At 54.1% G+C, this 18,002-nt stretch overlaps 3 protein-coding genes across 3 annotated transcripts; 2 read left to right on the forward strand and 1 right to left on the reverse strand.

Moving 5' to 3' along the window:
* The first annotated feature begins 904 nt into the window (after positions 1 to 904).
* ANKLE1 (ankyrin repeat and LEM domain containing 1) lies at positions 905 to 5,380 on the forward strand. The gene is made up of 10 exons (XM_087816178.1): positions 905 to 949; positions 1,677 to 1,876; positions 1,949 to 2,101; positions 2,519 to 2,624; positions 2,719 to 2,857; positions 3,111 to 3,872; positions 4,017 to 4,188; positions 4,465 to 4,624; positions 4,723 to 4,852; positions 5,107 to 5,380. The coding sequence occupies exons 1-10, from the start codon at positions 905 to 907 to the stop codon at positions 5,277 to 5,279; spliced, it is 2,040 nt and encodes a 679-aa protein (XP_087672304.1). The 3' UTR covers positions 5,280 to 5,380.
* Positions 5,381 to 7,682: 2,302 nt separating this feature from the next.
* ABHD8 (abhydrolase domain containing 8) lies at positions 7,683 to 13,548 on the reverse strand. Its single transcript, XM_016209337.2, has 5 exons — positions 13,434 to 13,548; positions 11,511 to 12,258; positions 9,384 to 9,554; positions 9,027 to 9,243; positions 7,683 to 8,320 (listed from the first exon to the last, which is right to left on the reverse strand). Exons 2-5 carry the CDS (start codon positions 12,248 to 12,250, stop codon positions 8,165 to 8,167), a joined length of 1,284 nt encoding a protein of 427 aa, XP_016064823.1. The 5' UTR covers positions 12,251 to 12,258; positions 13,434 to 13,548; the 3' UTR covers positions 7,683 to 8,164.
* Positions 13,549 to 16,209: 2,661 nt separating this feature from the next.
* MRPL34 (mitochondrial ribosomal protein L34) lies at positions 16,210 to 17,216 on the forward strand. The gene is made up of 2 exons (XM_016209338.2): positions 16,210 to 16,288; positions 16,504 to 17,216. Exons 1-2 carry the CDS (start codon positions 16,215 to 16,217, stop codon positions 16,715 to 16,717), a joined length of 288 nt encoding a protein of 95 aa, XP_016064824.1. The 5' UTR covers positions 16,210 to 16,214; the 3' UTR covers positions 16,718 to 17,216.
* Positions 17,217 to 18,002: the final 786 nt, after the last annotated feature.

Raw genomic sequence — 18,002 nt, forward strand, 5'->3', positions numbered from 1 at the left:
CATTGGGGTGGGCTGAAATACTCTGTATGGTTGGTATTCAGTGTGCCCTGCTTTCCTCCCAACCCGTGGAAAGGGGTGAGATAGTTGTGTCGACCCCAGGAAAGAAAATACCTACCAAGAGGAGCTCCTGGTGGCTAACTGGTCTCAAAAAACAAAAAAGCCACCTGGCTGGTGTGGCTCAGTGGTTGAGCATTGACCTTTGCACCAAGAGGTCACCAGTTCAATTCCAATCAGGGCACATGCCTGGGTTTGGGCTCAGTCCCCAGGAGGGGATGTGCAGGAGTCAGCTAACTGATGCTGATGTTTCTCTCTCATCAATGTTTCTATCTCTCCTTTCCTTTCTTTCTAAAATCAATAAAAACATATTTAAAAAAAAAAAAAAGCTGAGGAGCCATTGCTGAACAGGGCCTCTCACAGCAAGCCAAGTTTCAGAAAGAAAAACCTATCTGCCTTCTGCATTGAAATACCTGCCCACCTGCACTGTGTTCCTGCTATGTGAGCCAACCCTTATAAAGGAGTTCCTGGAATCATGTTTCAACCAATAGGATGGAGATAACCCCCTTGTCCAATTGGAGCTTTGCAACTATAGTCTTAGCATCTTTGACAAATCAGAATGGCTCCACTCCCACCAATCAGAACAGTGCTTTTTGAGCCAATCAAGCTGTGAAGATTTGGAGTACTTATTTGCATGAGAACTGGCCAATTAAGGGCCAGGGGTGGGGCTTTCCTATACCTTCACCTTATGGCTGGGGAATGCTTGTTCATTTTTGCACCAAAGACTGATTCCTTGGCTGGAGCTGAAACAATCTGCCAAGGAGGGCTGTGTTCTATATTGAGGTGTTTGCTCTGAATAGTCTGTCACTGCACTCCAAATGGGGATTCCCGTTGGCATTGAATTGGCACCATGACCCGCAGTTGTGACCACTACCCAAACCTCAACACAGGTGAAGTGAGGGCTCCCAGCACCCCCTTATGACCGTCCTTGCCTGGGTCATGGCCCAGAGCTCTGGGGTGTTCTGATTGTTCAGATCTGGATCAAGCCTCTCCTGAGAAGGGGAGGATTACAGCGCCCAGGAAATAGTGTGGGTGCTCCCCAGAAGAAGGGAGACAGGACAGGCACAACAAACAGGTCCACCATTCAACTATCTGTTTGGATAATGAGCAATTGTGAAAAAAGCTTACCAGATAGAATCTCAGTTCCATATAAAATTAGAATGACTTTATTGAGCAACAGCTTTTCCTTCCCATAGCATTTACTGGGCACCCGTGTGCCAAGGCCCTGTGATGAAATTCTCGTTCAACATCACACCAACCTGGAAGGGATTCTTCGTCCATTTTGCAGATTGGAAAACTAAGACCTCAGGAGCCCAGAGCCCCAAAATCACGGACTCCTGGCTCCGGGATCCTGGAAATGGCTGACTCAGAGTTGGAGGAGGGAGCTGATAATTGAATTTGCGCGCTACCGGAGACCTCTCCAGCAGTGGGCACCACAAAGTCACCGGATAGTAGCTGCACCCCCTCCGGCAGGATGTGTTGGCGGTTCCCGATTTGAGACCAGATAATGGCACACACGGCGGCCTCCACTCTCCCAGGCTCTCCCCGAGCACCAGTCGAGGTCGCGGACCAGGGTGAGCACTGAAGCTCTCGAGTCCCGCTGCCCTCTGTGGGCTGCGCAGGGCAGCTTGGCTGGGTACTCTGAGAACCCGCGGGTACGGAGACTACAGCCCAGGGGCGGGGCGGCGCCTGCGCACAAGGTCACCGCGGGAAGTTTGAAACTGGCAGGCCTGGCTACAGGACTGGGGTACGGCAGGGGCATGGGTTCAGCGGCGGAGCTGGCTCACCGGCTGCGGGCGGCGTTGCGGGAGGAGGAGCCTCGGTGAGGACAGGGGCCGGGGCGGGCCGAGGCTGGGGGCAAGGGTCGTGGTCCACTATAACCCCCTGATGGCAGGGCTGTGGAGAAGCTGCTGCGCCGCGGCGCGGACCCCAACCTGGTACTGGCGGATGGCGCCGCGGCGGTCCACCTGGCGGCAGGAGCCCGGCACCCGCGAGCTCTGCGTTGCCTCAAGGTTCTGCTGTGTCGAGGCGGGGACCCCAACGCTCGGTGAGGCGGGTCTGGTCCCAGAGCCGGGCCTTCCGTGCAGGGGAGGGGTCTCCCCAGTCCTAGGGCGAGGCCTGGGAGTACCAGAGAGTACATCCTATGTTCCAAGGGTGGAGACTCAGTGCCCCAGGGCGGAGCTTGGGGAATTAGGGGAGGGATCCTGAGTGCCCTAGAGCGGGGGCTAGGGTCCCAGACTGTGGGTGGCGGATGGGGTTGCACCGGGGCCAAAGTGGGGATCAAAGGTTCAGACGTGGCGATAGAATCTCTAGGGTCAGAGAGCAGGCATTTGAGTCCCAGGCCCGGGGTGTAGGATCTAGATTACGAGGGTGTCTCAGGCTGGAGGGTGGAGATGCAGGACGAGGGCCCAGGCTCCGGGGGTGGGAGACGAAGATCGAGCACACTCCTCCTCTCCTGCCCCAGCTCCGCGGAAGCGCTGACACCACTGCACGTGGCAGCCGCCTGGGGCTGTCGCCGTGGCCTGGAACTGTTGCTGAGCCAGGGAGCGGATCCCCAGCTGCTCGATCTGGTAAGCCTGCCCGAAGAGTGGAAGAGCAGACTTGGGGAGGGGGGGGGGGGGGGGGGAGAGCTTCAGGCGCCCCCTGTCGATCGCGCCACCGCAGGATGGACTCAGTCCGCTGGACCTGGCAGAACAGCAGGGGCACCAGGACTGTGTGCGAGTTCTGAGGGAGTTCCCAGTGCTGACTAGGACTCCTACCTGGACCCGGGCAGAGACCCAGGAGCTGGAGCCTGAGCTCAGCGGTGAGTGGGGCCTGTGCGTAGACAGGGGCTTGGCCTATGGACCAGCTTATGGTGTCTCTGTCACTGATTTCCAGTGTCTCCCACTGGTTCTGACTGTCTCACATCCAGTGTCTCTGGTCAGCTCTCTCTGCCTTCACTCTTTCTCTCTTCTCCCTTTGACTCCAACCACCTGTTGCTGTCTGATCCAACTCCCGTCTGTCTCTGGCTTCCCCCTCCCCTGCTCTCTGACCCCAACTCTCATCCTCTGCTCCAGGCTCAGCCCTCAAGGGAAAGGGGCTGGATGCCAACCCCTCTGGACCTCCCAATGTGATGCTGGACTCCATAGCACTGGGCAGAAGTGACAGCAGGGACATGGACCTGGAGGCTAGCCCTGGACCCCCCAGACTCCTTGCCTACCCTGAAGTTGCTGACAAGGATGGCAGCTTGGAGTCCCCCCCAGGATGCTGGGACTGCAGCTCAGATGCCTCCTTTGTCACAGCAGTTGAGGCCTCTGGAGCCAAGGACCCAGCCCCTAATACATCCCCCTGGGCTGGGTCATTGCCCCGGACCAGGCAGCAACTTCTACCTCATATCCGACCTGCCCAGAGGATGATAAAGCCTCCGGGCACCCCACAGCTGGAACATGGAGCTGTCATGATGGACAAGGAGGACGAATTAAAAGCCCTTCTGCAGGCCCTGACTCTGACTTCCCCCTCCCACACATCCCCCCCAGACAGGAGCCCAGCCCACAGCCCCCCTAGGGAACCACTGCCTGGACTCCTCGACTTCCACTTCCTAACAGATGACCAATCATCCCTTGACAGTGAGGTGGGTGCCCTCTGGCTGACGGAGGATGAGGCGAGCTCCACAGGTGGCAGGGACCCAGTCCCCTCTTGCTGGGGCCTGGCGGTCCCAGCCATGTCTGACCTGGAACTGCTGCAAGGGCTCCGGGCACTTGGTGAGAGCCCAGGCCCCATCACACCCTTCACACGGCCACACTACCTCCGACGACTACAAGAAGCCCAGGCTGTTCCTGGTTAGTCCCTTCTGGGCATCCAGAGTTCAAGGAGCTTCCAGGAGTCCCCAGAGACTCCCAGCTCTCAGGCCCACTTTTCTCTTCATCTCTGGGGACCACCCCTTCCTCTGTCTCCCTTGACTCAGTTTCCCCTCCCAGGCCCAGACTTTTCAGGGCACAGCCCAGAGCTGACTAAGGCCCTGAGGACAGGCCGAATCCCAGACGCCCAGGCAGACGAGGATACACTTGCCCAGCAATTTGAACAACCAGATCCTAGCAGAAGGTGGCGGGAGGGGATAGTGAAGTCCAGTTTTATATATCTGCTGCTGGACCCCAGGTACTCAGAAGTGGGAGCTGGAAAATTCTGGGATTGTTTCTTATATGCTGTATTTCCTCAGGAAGGGAACTGGCCCTCTCTGGTCATAAGTTTTATCTATAAAAGGCAGGTGGAACTAATTCAAGCTGTTGAGTGACTTTGGGGAGCAGCTACCACTTTTTGCCTTATAAAATGTGGGTCACTGGATATGGGTTCTATATACTCTGTGACCTTAGAGATTTTCTCCAGGGCTACTCCTGTCAATTTTTCCTCTCTGAGCAAACCCTTTTCATCCAGGAAGACTCAGAACCTGCCAGCCCGAGCCTTCTCACTAACTCCAGCTGAATGCCTTCGGACTTTTGTCCATGCCATCTTCTATGTGGGCAAGGGGACACGGGCCCGGCCAAATGTTCACCTCTGGGAGGCCCTTGGCTACCGTGGGCAGTCAGGAAAACAGGTATGAGGATAAGTCAGGGCAGGGGCAGCCAGGCTGTGGGCAGGTAGAGGAAGGAGGGAATTGGGAGGCAGACCCCTGATCCTCCCCTTGCCCCGCAGGCCTGCCCCAAAGTGCGCCAGATCTTGGACATTTGGGCTAGTGGTCATGGTGTTGTGTCCCTGCATTGCTTCCAGCATGTGGTCGCTGTGGAGGCTTACACTCGAGAGGCATGTCTTGTGGATGCTCTAGGTGGGTGCCTGGCTCATGGGGTGGGAGTCATAGGAAGGGCACTTGATCTACCAATTCCCTCACCCCTCCCCTCTCAGGGCTGTTCAGTTGTTCAATGAGTAATTATTGAGCACCAACTTTGTACTTGCATGTGCACATATTTTGCTCCATGGGTTTATACCTGCTTTAGGGGAATACACAGTGGGTTCACTGTCACAGCTTCTACCTGTAGTTCACTGAGGCTGCCCCTGTGACCTTACCCCTAATTTCTCCAGGGATCCGGACACTGACCAACCAGAAACGAGGACACTGCTATGGAGTGGTGGCGAGTTGGTCACCCACCCGGCGGCGCCGCTTGGGGGTGCATCTGTTACATCGCGCTCTCCTTGTCTTCCTGGCTGAGGGTGAGCGAGAGTTGCGACCTCAAGACATCCAGGCCTGTGGCTGAGCACTGGGAATTGCCCATCCAGGCTGGGTAGAGATCAGGGAGTTTGAATGTTCCAGCTGCCCTGTGCTGAGAGCAGCCCTGCATCTCTAGTTTTAGAAGGCTGGTGGCGAGTGAGCAGCAGGGAAGATCTCACCCTCAGGCTAAGGGAAGACTTTGTTGCAGATGGAACTGCTAGAGAGGTAGTGAACTCCCTGTCACACGGGGAGAACAAGTGGACCAGAAGGTTTTTTGAAACATTTGGTGCTTTGGAACTTGCCAGTGTTTTGGCAGTTTGGGCTTGTCTGTGTGGACAAAGTCCACTTTTATCTCCCAGACACAGAGGACCCACATGGGCTGGGGGCTTCCTGAGCCACATGAAGGGAATCTACCCAGTTCAAGAGCTGGATTCTGCTGCTTGCCAGATGTGGTACCTTCAGACCAGTAACTTGTCTGAGCCTGTTTCCTCAGTTGTACAATAGGGACAGTGAGGTCCTACTTCAGGGGCTGTTGTAGGAATTGGAGGGTGTGGCTCAGAGCCCTGCACTGAGCCAGAGGGGCCCAGGTGGAAAGTCTCCAGGAGAAGGGAAGTGCCCTGATGCTCTCAAGGTACTGACTGGTGTGTGGTGACAGGCCAGGGCTAGGGAGCTTGTGGGTTGTGGGTGTAAGACACCAGCCCTTGGGGTCACTGTGCAACGCAAGGTTCCTGGCATTGCTTCTCTGAACTTGTTTCTTCCGCCATAAAATGGGATCAATAACCCCAACTTCTGGTGGTGCTCTAATTTCAGACTAGTCACATTTGCAAAGAATTTCAATAAAATGCCAGGCTGTGGCTCTGGTGACATGTTGGCGGGATCATTTAAGTTTTTCAGAAGTTATTTCTTGAAAGCGTCTAGTGGGTTTAGGGACTTGGGGAGATCCGCTGCCTCATTGGGTTCACTGCCTGCTCCTCATTGCAGCTTAGCTAACCAAGTTCTGCAGGGGACCAACTGTAACCTGGGTGGAGGTTTACCAGCTTAGGTTCCTCCACTTCTGAGCTCATGACAACACCCCCCACCCCCACCCCCACCCGGTTTTGTAATTAGGGACCCAGCCTCTGGAGGGGGCCTGTGCTCTCCCATTTTAAGGGAACTGAAGAAACCTCTCTCTGAGCTGAGCAGCTTCCCAAACACCAAGTCTCCTGATAAAGCCACAGCAATTAAAACAGTGTGCCAGGGAGCATTGAGATCTTGCTCCCCAGCATATGTCCTTAGTTAGGCTCAAGTAAACTCTTATAAAAATTAAAAAAAAAAAAATGTGCCATTTACTCAGGAATTCACAAACTGGTTGCTGGGAAAGAATCTAGAGACCCTCAAAGTCCCCAAAGAGATGGGATTTGTCTAACAGTTTCCCAACCTATGCTCTACTGATACTTGTGGCCAAATTATTTTGGGGGTGGGGCTGTCCGATGCATTGGAGGGTGTCAGGAGGCATCCCTGTACTCCACCCACTAGATGTCACTATTGCTCTCCCCCTCCCAGATGTGACAAAACTGTCTCCAGAATTTCCCAAGGGACAGCTGAACCCCTGGTGGGAACCCCTGGATTAAAGTGGGCTCATAAACCAGTGGGGAAAGGACCCGAGGTGGTAACCAAGGGGACAATTGTCTCCTCTCACCATCCTCACAAACCACTTGTACCTGGATAAAGATACATTAGGATAAAATATAGAGGAGCAAAAGCATGCTGTGGGGCAGGGAAATCCTTCCACCAGACAGAAAAATACAGACTTGGTGGCTTTGAAATAAAAATCTTCAAGCCCAGCTGGTGTTGCTCAGTGACTGAGTGTGGACCCACGCACCAAGAGGTCTCCAGTCAATTCCCAGGTGGGGCACATGCCCAGGTTTCAAGCTGTATCCAAGGCAGCCAATCAATGTTTCTCATCAATGTTTCTCTCTCTCCCTCTCCCTTCCTCTCTAAAATCAATAAAAACATTTAAAAAGTAAATAAAAATAAAATCTTTGTGACAAAAGCCACCCTAAACCAAGTTGAAAGATAAAATGGGATAGCAAGAGGCACTGACTTGCTGTGTGACTTGGGGTGAAGGGGATTCAGTGAACCCATAGGTGTTAGACACTCAGTGTGGGGCCCTGTATACAGTTGGTATTCCATTATGGCTGCTCTAATCCCGTGTGATATCCAGTGATCCTCACCTCAACCTCTGAATGGACCTCTTCCTCCCCTTCAGGGACAAGGAGCTCACCCCTTGACTTTCTGCTCTGGGAATACTGCCAAAGCACCCCTGTGTTTTAAGAGGGGAGGGAAAATTCAGGAAGCAGTCCTGGATGGCTGGGAGGGGGAGGTACCTGCATCAGCCCGATGTGTAGGTGGGGAAACCAAGGTTCAGGGGAACCCCTGCCCTATAGTTATCCAGCACAAGTCCAGAGGCTTGGATTGTCACTTCTTTTTTATTGAGTTACAAGTTGAGATGTGCAGGTTCTGTGGCGCCAGCCTCCCCATCCCTGCCCCCTTGGACAACAAAAGCTACCAGCGCCAGGGAATGGGGGTGGAGGGGCCTCTGGTAATGGAGTGGCCCCCTACCCCTAGGGTCCCTGGATTAAGCATGGCTGACATGTAAGACAGAGAGTGGGGTGGATGCCTCCTCAGCCATGGCCATGGCTTTAGTGGGGAGGGGGTTCTGTACAAGGTCATCCTCTGCGGGGGTCCCTGCCATGGGCTGGATGGGCCCCATGGGACAAGCAGAGTGTGGTGTCCACCAGGCTCCCTCGAATGCCACGCCCAGCCCAGCCAGCCTGGGGGCGTCTCCCTGGCCTGACCCCGCCCCCCAGAGCGAAAGGCCTGCCCAAGTGGTCTCGGCTGCAGACCCAGCACAGACTCCTGCTCTTCCTCAATGCCCTGCTGGCCCAGTAGCTACTTCTTCTCTGGGGGAGTAGTCAGGGCGTTGGGCATGGGCTCGGGCTCCCAGAGCAGAAATTCGTGGAGCAACGTGTTGACTGTCTCTGGACACTCCAACATCACCATGTGGCTGCCTTCATCGATGAGCTTCAGGAAGGCCAGGAGCAGGATCTGCAGGGAACAAAGGCTCAGGGCATGCACGACCAGCAGCCCATGGCTTGCCCATTGGGAAGTCCCTGCTGCAGCCTACCCTTCATTGCTCCACATTCACCCAAGGGGAACCTGTCACCCTGCTGGAGCCCAACTTAGTATTCACCCATTCCATATTTATTATGCTTCTACAATCCAGAGCAGGATTTCTCAACCCCAGCACTACTGACATTTGGGGCCTGATCCTTCTTTGCTGTGGGGCCATCCTATTCACTGCAGCGTTGAGCAGCATCCCTAGCCTCCACCATCAGATGCCAGTAGCACCTCCCCCCCAACACAACAACCAAAAAAAAGTCTGCAGGCATTTCCAAGTTTCTCTTGGGGTGGAGGTGGGGAGGCAGAATCATCACTAGTTAAGAACTACTGGTCCAGAGCTATTCTAAGGGCTAATGATCCTAAGACCCCTTTTGGGCAATCTCTGATCTAAAGACCCCTTGGCCCACTCTCCTCCAGAATTCCACAGCTCACCCCACTCACTGGCCACTTATACAAATTCCAGATGTGAAGAGTGCCTTTTTATGTGCAGGGGGATTGTGCATAATCCTAATTGCTGGCCAGGGCAGCCCTACTTTCTGGATTTCTCTAAGTTCCCATGACCCTGGGGCTGAAAACATGGCTGAGTCCCCCTGGGTTGCACAAGGGGGATTTTGGGGTACTGAGCCCCTACCTCAGCCATGCGCTGGTCTTCTTCCACCGGCACAAACTTGTCATGCATGCCATGGACGAGCAGGACAGGCACAGTAAGCTCAGCATGGTAGACCTCGTCGCCCTCGGGCCAGTACTGGCCACTCATCATGGCCCGTAGCACGAAGGACGACACATTGAATGCATTGCCCTCCTTCAGTAGCTGCTTCTCTTTGGCCCCTTGGCGGGCAAAGCCAGCCCTGGTGGTAGGGATGCACTGCTGGAGTCCTTCTGCCATCCAGCCCGCCAGGAGTGCCCCCATGCCAGCCCCAACTATAAAGTTTCCCCTCCCACAAAACTCAGGGTGGTGCCAGAGTCTGCCAGGACCGGGGTCACTCACTTGAGGAAGCTCCAAGCCAGACATGGCGACAAGCAGTGCAGGACACATGTGGGCATGTTGAAGATGGAACAGAAGCTGGGCTCCAGTGCCGTGGGGCCCCCGCCGTTGATCATGATCACCTTGTGCACCAGGTCTGGGTACTCATGCGCCAGGAACGTACAGAAAGAGACACTGCCCAGTGGGTGGGTGGGGTTGAAGGGTGGTAGTCAGCAGGGTATAAGACAGTGAAGGGGTTAATGTACACCCCTGACCCCAGAGACAGTTCCTTGAAGGCCAAGATCCTTCCCCTAGGGCCCATGGGCATCTGGTGGGGGTAAGGGATGGATGGGGCATTTTAAATGTTCTGAAATTGTGAGGTTGTGTGTGTGTGGAGGGTAGATTTTTTTTTTTTTTTTTTTAGGACCTGAACCTAGAACTTTCATCAGATCCTCAAAGTCACCATGACCTCCAAAGGGGTAAGAATTACTTAATGCAGATAGTTGGGATATCAATCTGATTAAATAAATCTGATTAACCCTTTGGATGCTCAGAGGTCACTGTTTCCAGTGTATCCCTTCCCTCACTGACCTCTGGTGTACCACATCTGCCTGCCTTATGTAAGGCAGAAGGGCACAACCTGAGAAGACCCCCAGTCCAGTTACTCATTCCCTCTAAAGTTGACCACTTGTTTTTGTAAACTAAGTTTATAATTTTGTAAATTTGTAAAATATTTTGTAAATAAAGAAATAAAGTTTTATTGAAACACAGCCAACCCATTTGTTTACAATTATGGCTGCTTTCTTGCTATGACATTAGAGTAGTGAAATTCCAACAGAGACTGACATATGACTCACAAACCTAAAATATTTACTATTTGGCCCTTTAAGAAAAAGTTTGCCAATCAATGCTATAAAGAGGGACAATGGGGCGCTAGTCAGTTTTGCTCAGTGGTCAGAGCTTCGGCCTGCAGACTGAAGGATCCCAGGTTCGATTCTGGCCAAGGGCACGTACCTCAGTTGCAGGCCTGATTCCCCAGCCCCTGGTTGGTTGGGGCACATGAGGGAGGCAACCAATTGATGTGTCTCCTTATATCGATGTTTCTCTCTCTCCCTCTTCCACTCTCTCTGAAAAGCAATATCCTTGGGTGAGAATTAAAAAAAAAAAAAAGAGGGATAATGGGACAGGCAGGAGTTGGGTGGATCTGACTGTGCCAGTGACTCACTGAGTGCCCTTGGGCAGATTGCTTAACCTCTCTGAGCCTCCATCTCCACACCTGTGAAAGAGTAACTGTGCTGACCTCATGGCATTATTATGGGGTCACAGGAACTAGCACAGATGGGTGATCATTTAATTGGAGGAATCATTTAGCATAAGCATCCACTTTGAGGGTTGTTATCATATAAACAAATAATAGCTATTACCTTCCAGCCTGGCTTCCTTTCTTTCAGAAGTTTATGTAACACTTCTTTTTCTTGTATAATTTCATGAGCTATAACCACTAAAACAATTCTCAACCTGGCTGGCTGATTGGATTCTGCCTTTCCTCCTGGGTAAAGGAGGGAGTGGTACCACTTGATTGTGATCAGGCACCCAGGCCCAGAGCCTTCCATAGAGTGAACTCTTATCTAAATGCTAGATGGTATTACCTATCACCCCTTTAAGGGAGAGTGAAGTACAGCAAACTGTGCCTTGTAAAGAGAATTTGTGGGATTCCAATTAGCCCTTCCTTGGAGCCCTTGGGATCTCCAAGGCAAGCAATTTTGAACTTGGTTGAAGACATTGGTTCTCAGATAGGGGTAATTCTGCCCACCAGGGGAACTTTGGCAGCATCTGAAGACATTTTTAATTGTCACGATCACTAGACCATTGTGCTAGTGGCATCTAGTGGGTAGAGGTCAGGGATGCTGCTAAACATCCTACAGGGCACATGAAAGCCCCTCACAGAAAAGAATTACTAGACCAAAAATGTCAACAGTGAGAAACACTGCTTTAAAACAATGTTAGGCAATAGCGCTGGTGGTGGGAATCCCTGTCTTGTTGCAAACGTTAATGGGATTTTTCGACGAGGGAGATCAGTGTTTCGTGATAGGGCGTGCAGTCTCTGCGGGCCCCCACCCCCTCGCCCCGCCGCACCCCGCGTCGGCTCACCCGTAGGAATGCCCAATGAGCACGTTTCGCTTCTTGGCATAGCGCTTGAAGATGGCGCGCATGTCCTCCGCCAGCGCGTAGAAGGTGTAGGCGGCAGCCACCTGGGGCGCCGAGCTGGCCCCGTGGCCAGCCAGGTCCGGAGCCACCACCTCATAGCCCAAGCGCACAAAGAAGTCCAGCTGCTCCTTCCAGATGGCCAGGGAGCCGCCAACGCCGTGGATGAAAAAGAGCACCACATCGGCCTGGGCGCCCTTGCAGCTGGTGATACGCTTCTCACAGTCAATGTGGATGGTCCGCTTGGGGCGCCGGGCTCGCCGCCGTCGCCCACCACTAGCACCCCCGGTGCCCACCGGGCCCGAACGGCCATCGCTGCCCGCCGGGTCCGCCAGCTCCACCTCTAGAGAGGCCGGCGGCTCCCCGGAGCCGTTCTGCCCATGCAGGAGGTCAGCTCGAGGTGCCCGCCCCAGGTTCTCCACCAGTAACCGCCCGTTACGGTACACGGTGATTCGGCGCTGGCAGCGGACCAGGCCAGCCCGGCCCCCCTGGGCTGCCTCGGGCAGCGGTGGAGGTGGAGTGGGGGCCGGAGCGGGCCCAGCGTGCTTCACCCGCAGCACGCGGCCAGGCTTGACCTCCACGAAGGTGTAGCCATCGCTGGACTCAACGCTCTCCAGTGGCCCCACTGCGTTGGGTGGTGCACCCAGCAAGCAGCAGAAGATCCCCTCAGTCACCCCGGTCAGCATGATGTGTCCTGTGAGTGGGGGAGACAGCTCAGGGGCCCTGGAAGCAGGGAGCCCTCCACCCCCACACCATCCACTTCCTACATCTGGTTCAGGTAAGCACCCTGGAAGGCCCCTTCTAGGCTCCAGTTTATGGAGGACCAGAGCCAGCCAAGCACCAAGATGTTCTGTCTGGTCAGTGCCTGCATGGTGGTTGGCCACCCTAGTCTATCCTGGAGAGGATCTGGCTATGGCTGACCCCAACAGGCGTCCATAGGGAAAGTGGTGTAGTCAGGGGAGCCTTCCTGGCTGGGGGGACATTGTGGCAAATGTGGCCCAGCCCTGAGGACCTCCCCTGGCTCAGATTCATAGCAGTTATGGTTTCCTAAGCCCTTTCATTTATCCATTCATTAATTCATTCACACATGCACTCTTTCATTAACTCACTGTCATTAAACTAGCATGTTCTGTGGGTCTCTGAAGGCATTTAAAAATGCCCCAATCCCACGTCTCTAAACCTGGCTCCTGAAAGGTAAGGCCCTGGGGGACAGGGTTTGAAACTAAGCTCCAGAGGCTTTGTCCATATCTCTCCAAGACTATGAGGCACTGGGCTTGAGCACTGCCCAGTGTTCACAGACCGACAAGCTGAGGCTCAAACACTGGATTCTGGGGGTCTGACACACAGCCCCTAATGGTGGAGATGAGGGTGGAAGAGTCAGTGCTCTGCCTGGGGGCCTCCAGGTCTCTATCCTGTTCCCTGGGCCACCCCTCCCGTGTCCATGGCAACCACAGGCAGTTACATAACTCAAGGGGGATATCCGCGCAGCACACCCCCATTGTCTAGGGCCTGGAGATGGGACCAACCCCTCCCCCATCCCCATCCTTGGCGCCTCGGAAATAACGCACGCCACCGAAGGCCTTCGGCGGCCCATACTTGCTGATGGAGGGGGAGCAGGCCGCACCCCCCACCTCTGGCGGGGTCCCAACCCCAGACTGCAGAAGGGAACACCAATGCGCCAAGCCAGCCCCCCTCCCTAGTGCCAGGCCCCTGCCTCCCGAGTGCCTATCAGCACTGTGGGGGGGTCAAGGCCACTGGGGCTCCATGACTTCCTAAGAGCCAGAGCGCGCGGGCTTTGTAGACACCCCCTCCGAAGTGGAAGCTCCAGAGGCCTCAATGTCCCCCTCCCAGGGCCCACTCCCCGCTCACCTCATCGAAGGCTCCGAGCCCGGGGCAGGGCGAGGGGTCCCGGGCGGAGAAGCCAGCGCCTGCCTGCAGGAGCAGTTTACATGGTGGCGCGGGTCGAGCCGGGGACATCTACGCGGAACCCGGGTGGTCAGGGAAGGGGCATCCCACCGCTGCTGAGCAAACCGGCCCTTTAAGTCTCTCCCCGGGGGGCGGAGCCGAGTGCCGACGGACGGGCACCTTGGCCAATCGCAGCTGCGGACTGACCTGCCCTAGTTAGAGTATCAATCAGAAGCGGCATCTCGGAATGGGGGCGGCCTCTGGAAGCAACTGCCTAGCCCGCTTCAGGGACCTACAGAGGTAGAGGGAGGTATTGGCCTAAGACTGAGAAGGGGTCGCAAGTTCGGGTTTGGGGAGCTCAAGGAGGCGGCACCTGGAGCCCCCTCACTGGGAATAGGATCCCCTCCGCCAGCCCCTGCCTTCGAACTGCCCTGTCCCCTCCAAACGAAGCCTCCATGCCCTTCTCTCTGGGCTGAGCTTTCCATTTAGAGACTTCCAAATCTTTCCAAGTTCAGGTGGGGAAACTGAGGCGCATAAAGGGCACAAGGTCACAAGGTCACAAGGCTAGTGGAGGGGGTGGGCAGAGATGGGATTTGGAACCACGCTTGTATGATTCTAAGTCCTGGAAATTTATTCGTTAAACCTTTAAACAGAAGGCTTGGCACTATGAGTAATTAGGGAATTGGAGTTTTCCAGATCGGCCTACTTAATCAGTGACTCTATGGTCCCAGCTGGAGTCAGAGAGCTCAGGGTTCAGATCCACCCTCTGCCCTTGCAGATATGTCAGCTTGGGCAAGTAGCTTTCCTGAGACTCCATTTATTTATCTCTATGGAATTAATCCCCTCATGAGTTCTCTATGCAGGTAAAACAGCACGGTAAGCACTCCATACATACACTATTGGCATTATTGTACTGGTGTAGTATTGTAGTGGTTTGCTAAATGACGGTGCTGGTAGGATGGGCTTCAGAGGACAAGGGGTTAACCATTCCTTGCCCACTCCCAATTCCTAAAATTTGCTGCCAGAGCTGGATTAGGTCCAGCCACCCACTCCTGCCCACTTCAAGTGCTTCTGGGAGACTATTCTTGCAGTAAACACTTCCCGCTCTCCTGAAGCTGGGAGATGCTGGGGTGCCTGCAGGGACTCAGCCCCAAGCCTGGCCCCTGAGGGGCCCTGGCTTCCGGGAGAGTATGGGGAGAGCATGTGGGGCAGGGTTGGGCAAGAGAGAGGGGCAGCGCTTAGGGAGACAATATACCAGGAAAGGGTTTTAAAAAGAGGAAAAGGGCCCTAACCGGTTTGGCTCAGTGGTTAGAGCATCAGCCTGCGGACTGAAGGGTCCCCTGTTGGATTCCCACCAAGGGGATGGGACATACCTCGGTTGCAGCTCAATCCTCGGCCCTAGTCGGGAGGCAATCCACGTTTCTCTTTCACATTGATCTCTCTCTCTCTCTCTCTCTCTCTCCCCCCTCAGTCTCTCTCTTTTCCATTCTCTCTGAGAAGCAATGGAAAAAACATCATCCTCGGGTGAGGATTAAAAAGAAAAAGATGAGCCCAGCCGGGCATGGCTCAACGGTTGAGCATCGACCTAGGATCCAGGCGATCAGGGTTCGATTCCCGGTCAGGGCATATGCCCGGGTTGCGGGCTGCAGCTGATCAATGACTCTCTCATCATCGATGTTCCTATCTCTCTCTCTCCCTCTCCCTTCCTCTCTCTGAAATCAATAAAGATATATTTTTTAAAAAAAGAAAAAGATGAAAAGGGTAGTACTGGGCAGTGGAGGGTGTGGCTGAAAATAGGGTGTGTGTGTGTGGGTGTGTGGAGGAGCTGGATATTTTCTCTGGGACAATGGGAAGCCATAGAGGGTGTGTGAAAAGGGAAGAGGCTCAGATCTGAGTATTTGAAAAATCCTTCTAGCCCTGGACTAGTGACTCCGTTGGTGAGAGCGCTGTCCCGTGCACCAAAAGGTTACAGGTTCCATTCTCCGTCAGGACACCTACCTAGGTTGCCAGTTTGATCCCTGGTCGGGGCACGTAGAGGAGGCAACCGATTGATGTTTCTCTCACATCTCTTTCTCCTCCTTCCCCTCTCTCTAAAATAATTTAAAAATATATATATATCCTCAGGTGAGGATTTTTTTTAAAGTTAAAAAATTCTTCTCGAGCTCGAATGGGGGCACAGCCAAGGGCAAGCTTTCAAGTTAACAGATTGAGAAACTGAATCCCAGAGAGGAGCAGGGATCACCCGATGGACATCCAGCCAACTCCAACTCAGGCCTCCTGGGCTCACCGCCAAGAAGGCTTGCCTGAGGCCAGAGGAAAGCTGCCAGCCAGCTGTGTGCCATCTGCCGGGCTCCCGATGGACGTGGGAGGAACAACCAGCCATTTCCTGCAGCTGCCATCAGCTGCGCCACCGCCAACCCTGGGCAACTTCTGCCAGTCGACTTTAAGAAGGAACTACAACTCCCAGCAGACCATGGGGCATAATGCTTGTACGCATGCGCAAACCTGAGACGTGCGGTTTGCCTGCCCCTGCTGATCCACAGGAGAAACTACACACACCTGCGGGTGCGGCTGCTCAAGGGTTTGGCGCGCAGGAAGTAGAACTACAACTCCAGGAGGCCCCCGCGGCAAAGAGGGCTCTGTTGTTAGAGAAACTACATTTCCCAGAAGTCTCCGTTTCGCAGCTGCGAAGCCTGTGGGTTTCGGAATAGCTTACATCCGGGACCGCGTGACCCGAGGGTAGACATGGCTCTCTTGGGCACATCCCGGAGTTGCCTGTTGTGTCCATTCAGTAGGTCGGCGGCGATATTGGGTGTCAGGTGAGTCCTCGGGAATTAGGCCGGTGTCGGGGGCTGGGGCCAGCTGTTTACCGACCACACAATTTGCCAGTGCCTTGCGCACTTACTGAGCGCCTTTTGCTGTTAGGCTCAGTCCCAGCACGGATGGGGAAGCCCAGGCTTAGAGAGGGTGAGCGCCGAGCCAAAGTCACACAGCGCCCCCTCTGACCTTTCTCGCTGTTGCTGTACCCCTGCAGATGGCTCCAGCCCCAGGCCTTCTTGCAGCTACCTGACGCCTGGGGACTCCCAGTCACGCAGCCGAGCCGGGGCAAGGCACGGGGGAATGAGTACCAGCCAAGCAACATCAAACGGAAGCACAAGCACGGTTGGATAAAGCGCTTGAGCACGCCGGCTGGTGTTCAGGTCATCCTTCGCCGCATGCTCAAGGGCCGAAAATCGCTGAGCCATTGAACGCGACGCTGCCTATGAGACCCCCCTGGCCCCCCCCAAACATTTTCCTCGATTCTCCTGCTGCTGTTTTTGTGAGGAGGTTGGATGACTCAGACATGAGTGCTCCTCCAGAAGGGGGAGTAGGAAGTCAGACCTTGCCAAGTCCCTTTTTACGCTTTTGAATTAAGAATTTCCAACATACGGCAACAGTTCATGGAATAGTATAGTGAATCTCGTGTATCCACCCATTTCTGACTACCAATGAACCACAAGCCATCATCCCCTCTCCTGTTTTTTGAAGCAGACCTCAGGAATCAGGTTATTACTTATGTAAATATTTAAGAGTGCATCTCTCCAAGATAAGGACCCTTTAAAACTTAACCATAAAACTTTTTCGCACAAAAAGTCAGTAATTCCTTAATATCATTAAATATCTAAATTTCCACCTGTCTTATAAATGTCATGATTTTCACAGGTCTGGGAAAGCTTGTGGGGAGGGGTTTGAATCTTCCACCTGCCCCTTGGGGACATGCTGCATGACCTTGAGCAAGACCTTAGCCCTCTGAGGCTCATTTGGCTCCTATAAAATAAGGTATTTCTTCTTTGCTGTGTTCTTGTTGGAGTAATACTTAGTAGCTTCCAGTCAGTAACTTATTCCATACTTCCAACATACTGGGTCCTTGTCCTCACCAGGCTGTCACTCGAGGGGTAGGGAGTGGGGGCCTGATTTGTACCCAGCCAGTCTGGATACAGCAGAGTCAGGGCTATGGGAGCCCAGAGAAGGCACCTGACTTGGCTTTTGGAAGAATACAGTCGGAAAGATTCCTGAAGGAGGTAGCAGGGTTTAGAAAGGGCCCAAAGGGAGAGAGGATTGGACAGGGATCAGGATAAAAGGTGGACGAGCGAGGCTGGAAGGCTCCACAATTTGGAGCCCAGGAGATGGGACTGGATCCTTGGGGGGCTGGGGAGCCATGGGAAGGTGTTTGAACAAGACAGTTTGACTTAGTTCAAAGAATTAGTGCAGGAGCTTTTTATTTTTTTAGATATATCTTTATTGATTCAGAGAGAGGAAAGGAGAGGGAGAGAGAGAGAAACACCAATGATGAGTCAGTCATCGGAGATGAAGCCTGCATCCCGGGCATGTGCCCTGACCGGAAATCGAACCTTGATCTCCTGGATCCTAGGTCCACGCTCAACGGCTGAGCCACGCCGGCGGGCAGGAGCTCTTTAGATATGCCGAAACCTGAGGTTGGGACCCCGGGGAGTCTGGAAGTATTATGATGGCCCCCAGTCTTCCGGGGCTGCC

This window comes from Miniopterus natalensis, chromosome 4 (genome assembly GCF_054644295.1).
Source record: "Miniopterus natalensis isolate mMinNat1 chromosome 4, mMinNat1.hap1, whole genome shotgun sequence".
Lineage (NCBI taxonomy): Eukaryota > Metazoa > Chordata > Mammalia > Chiroptera > Miniopteridae > Miniopterus > Miniopterus natalensis.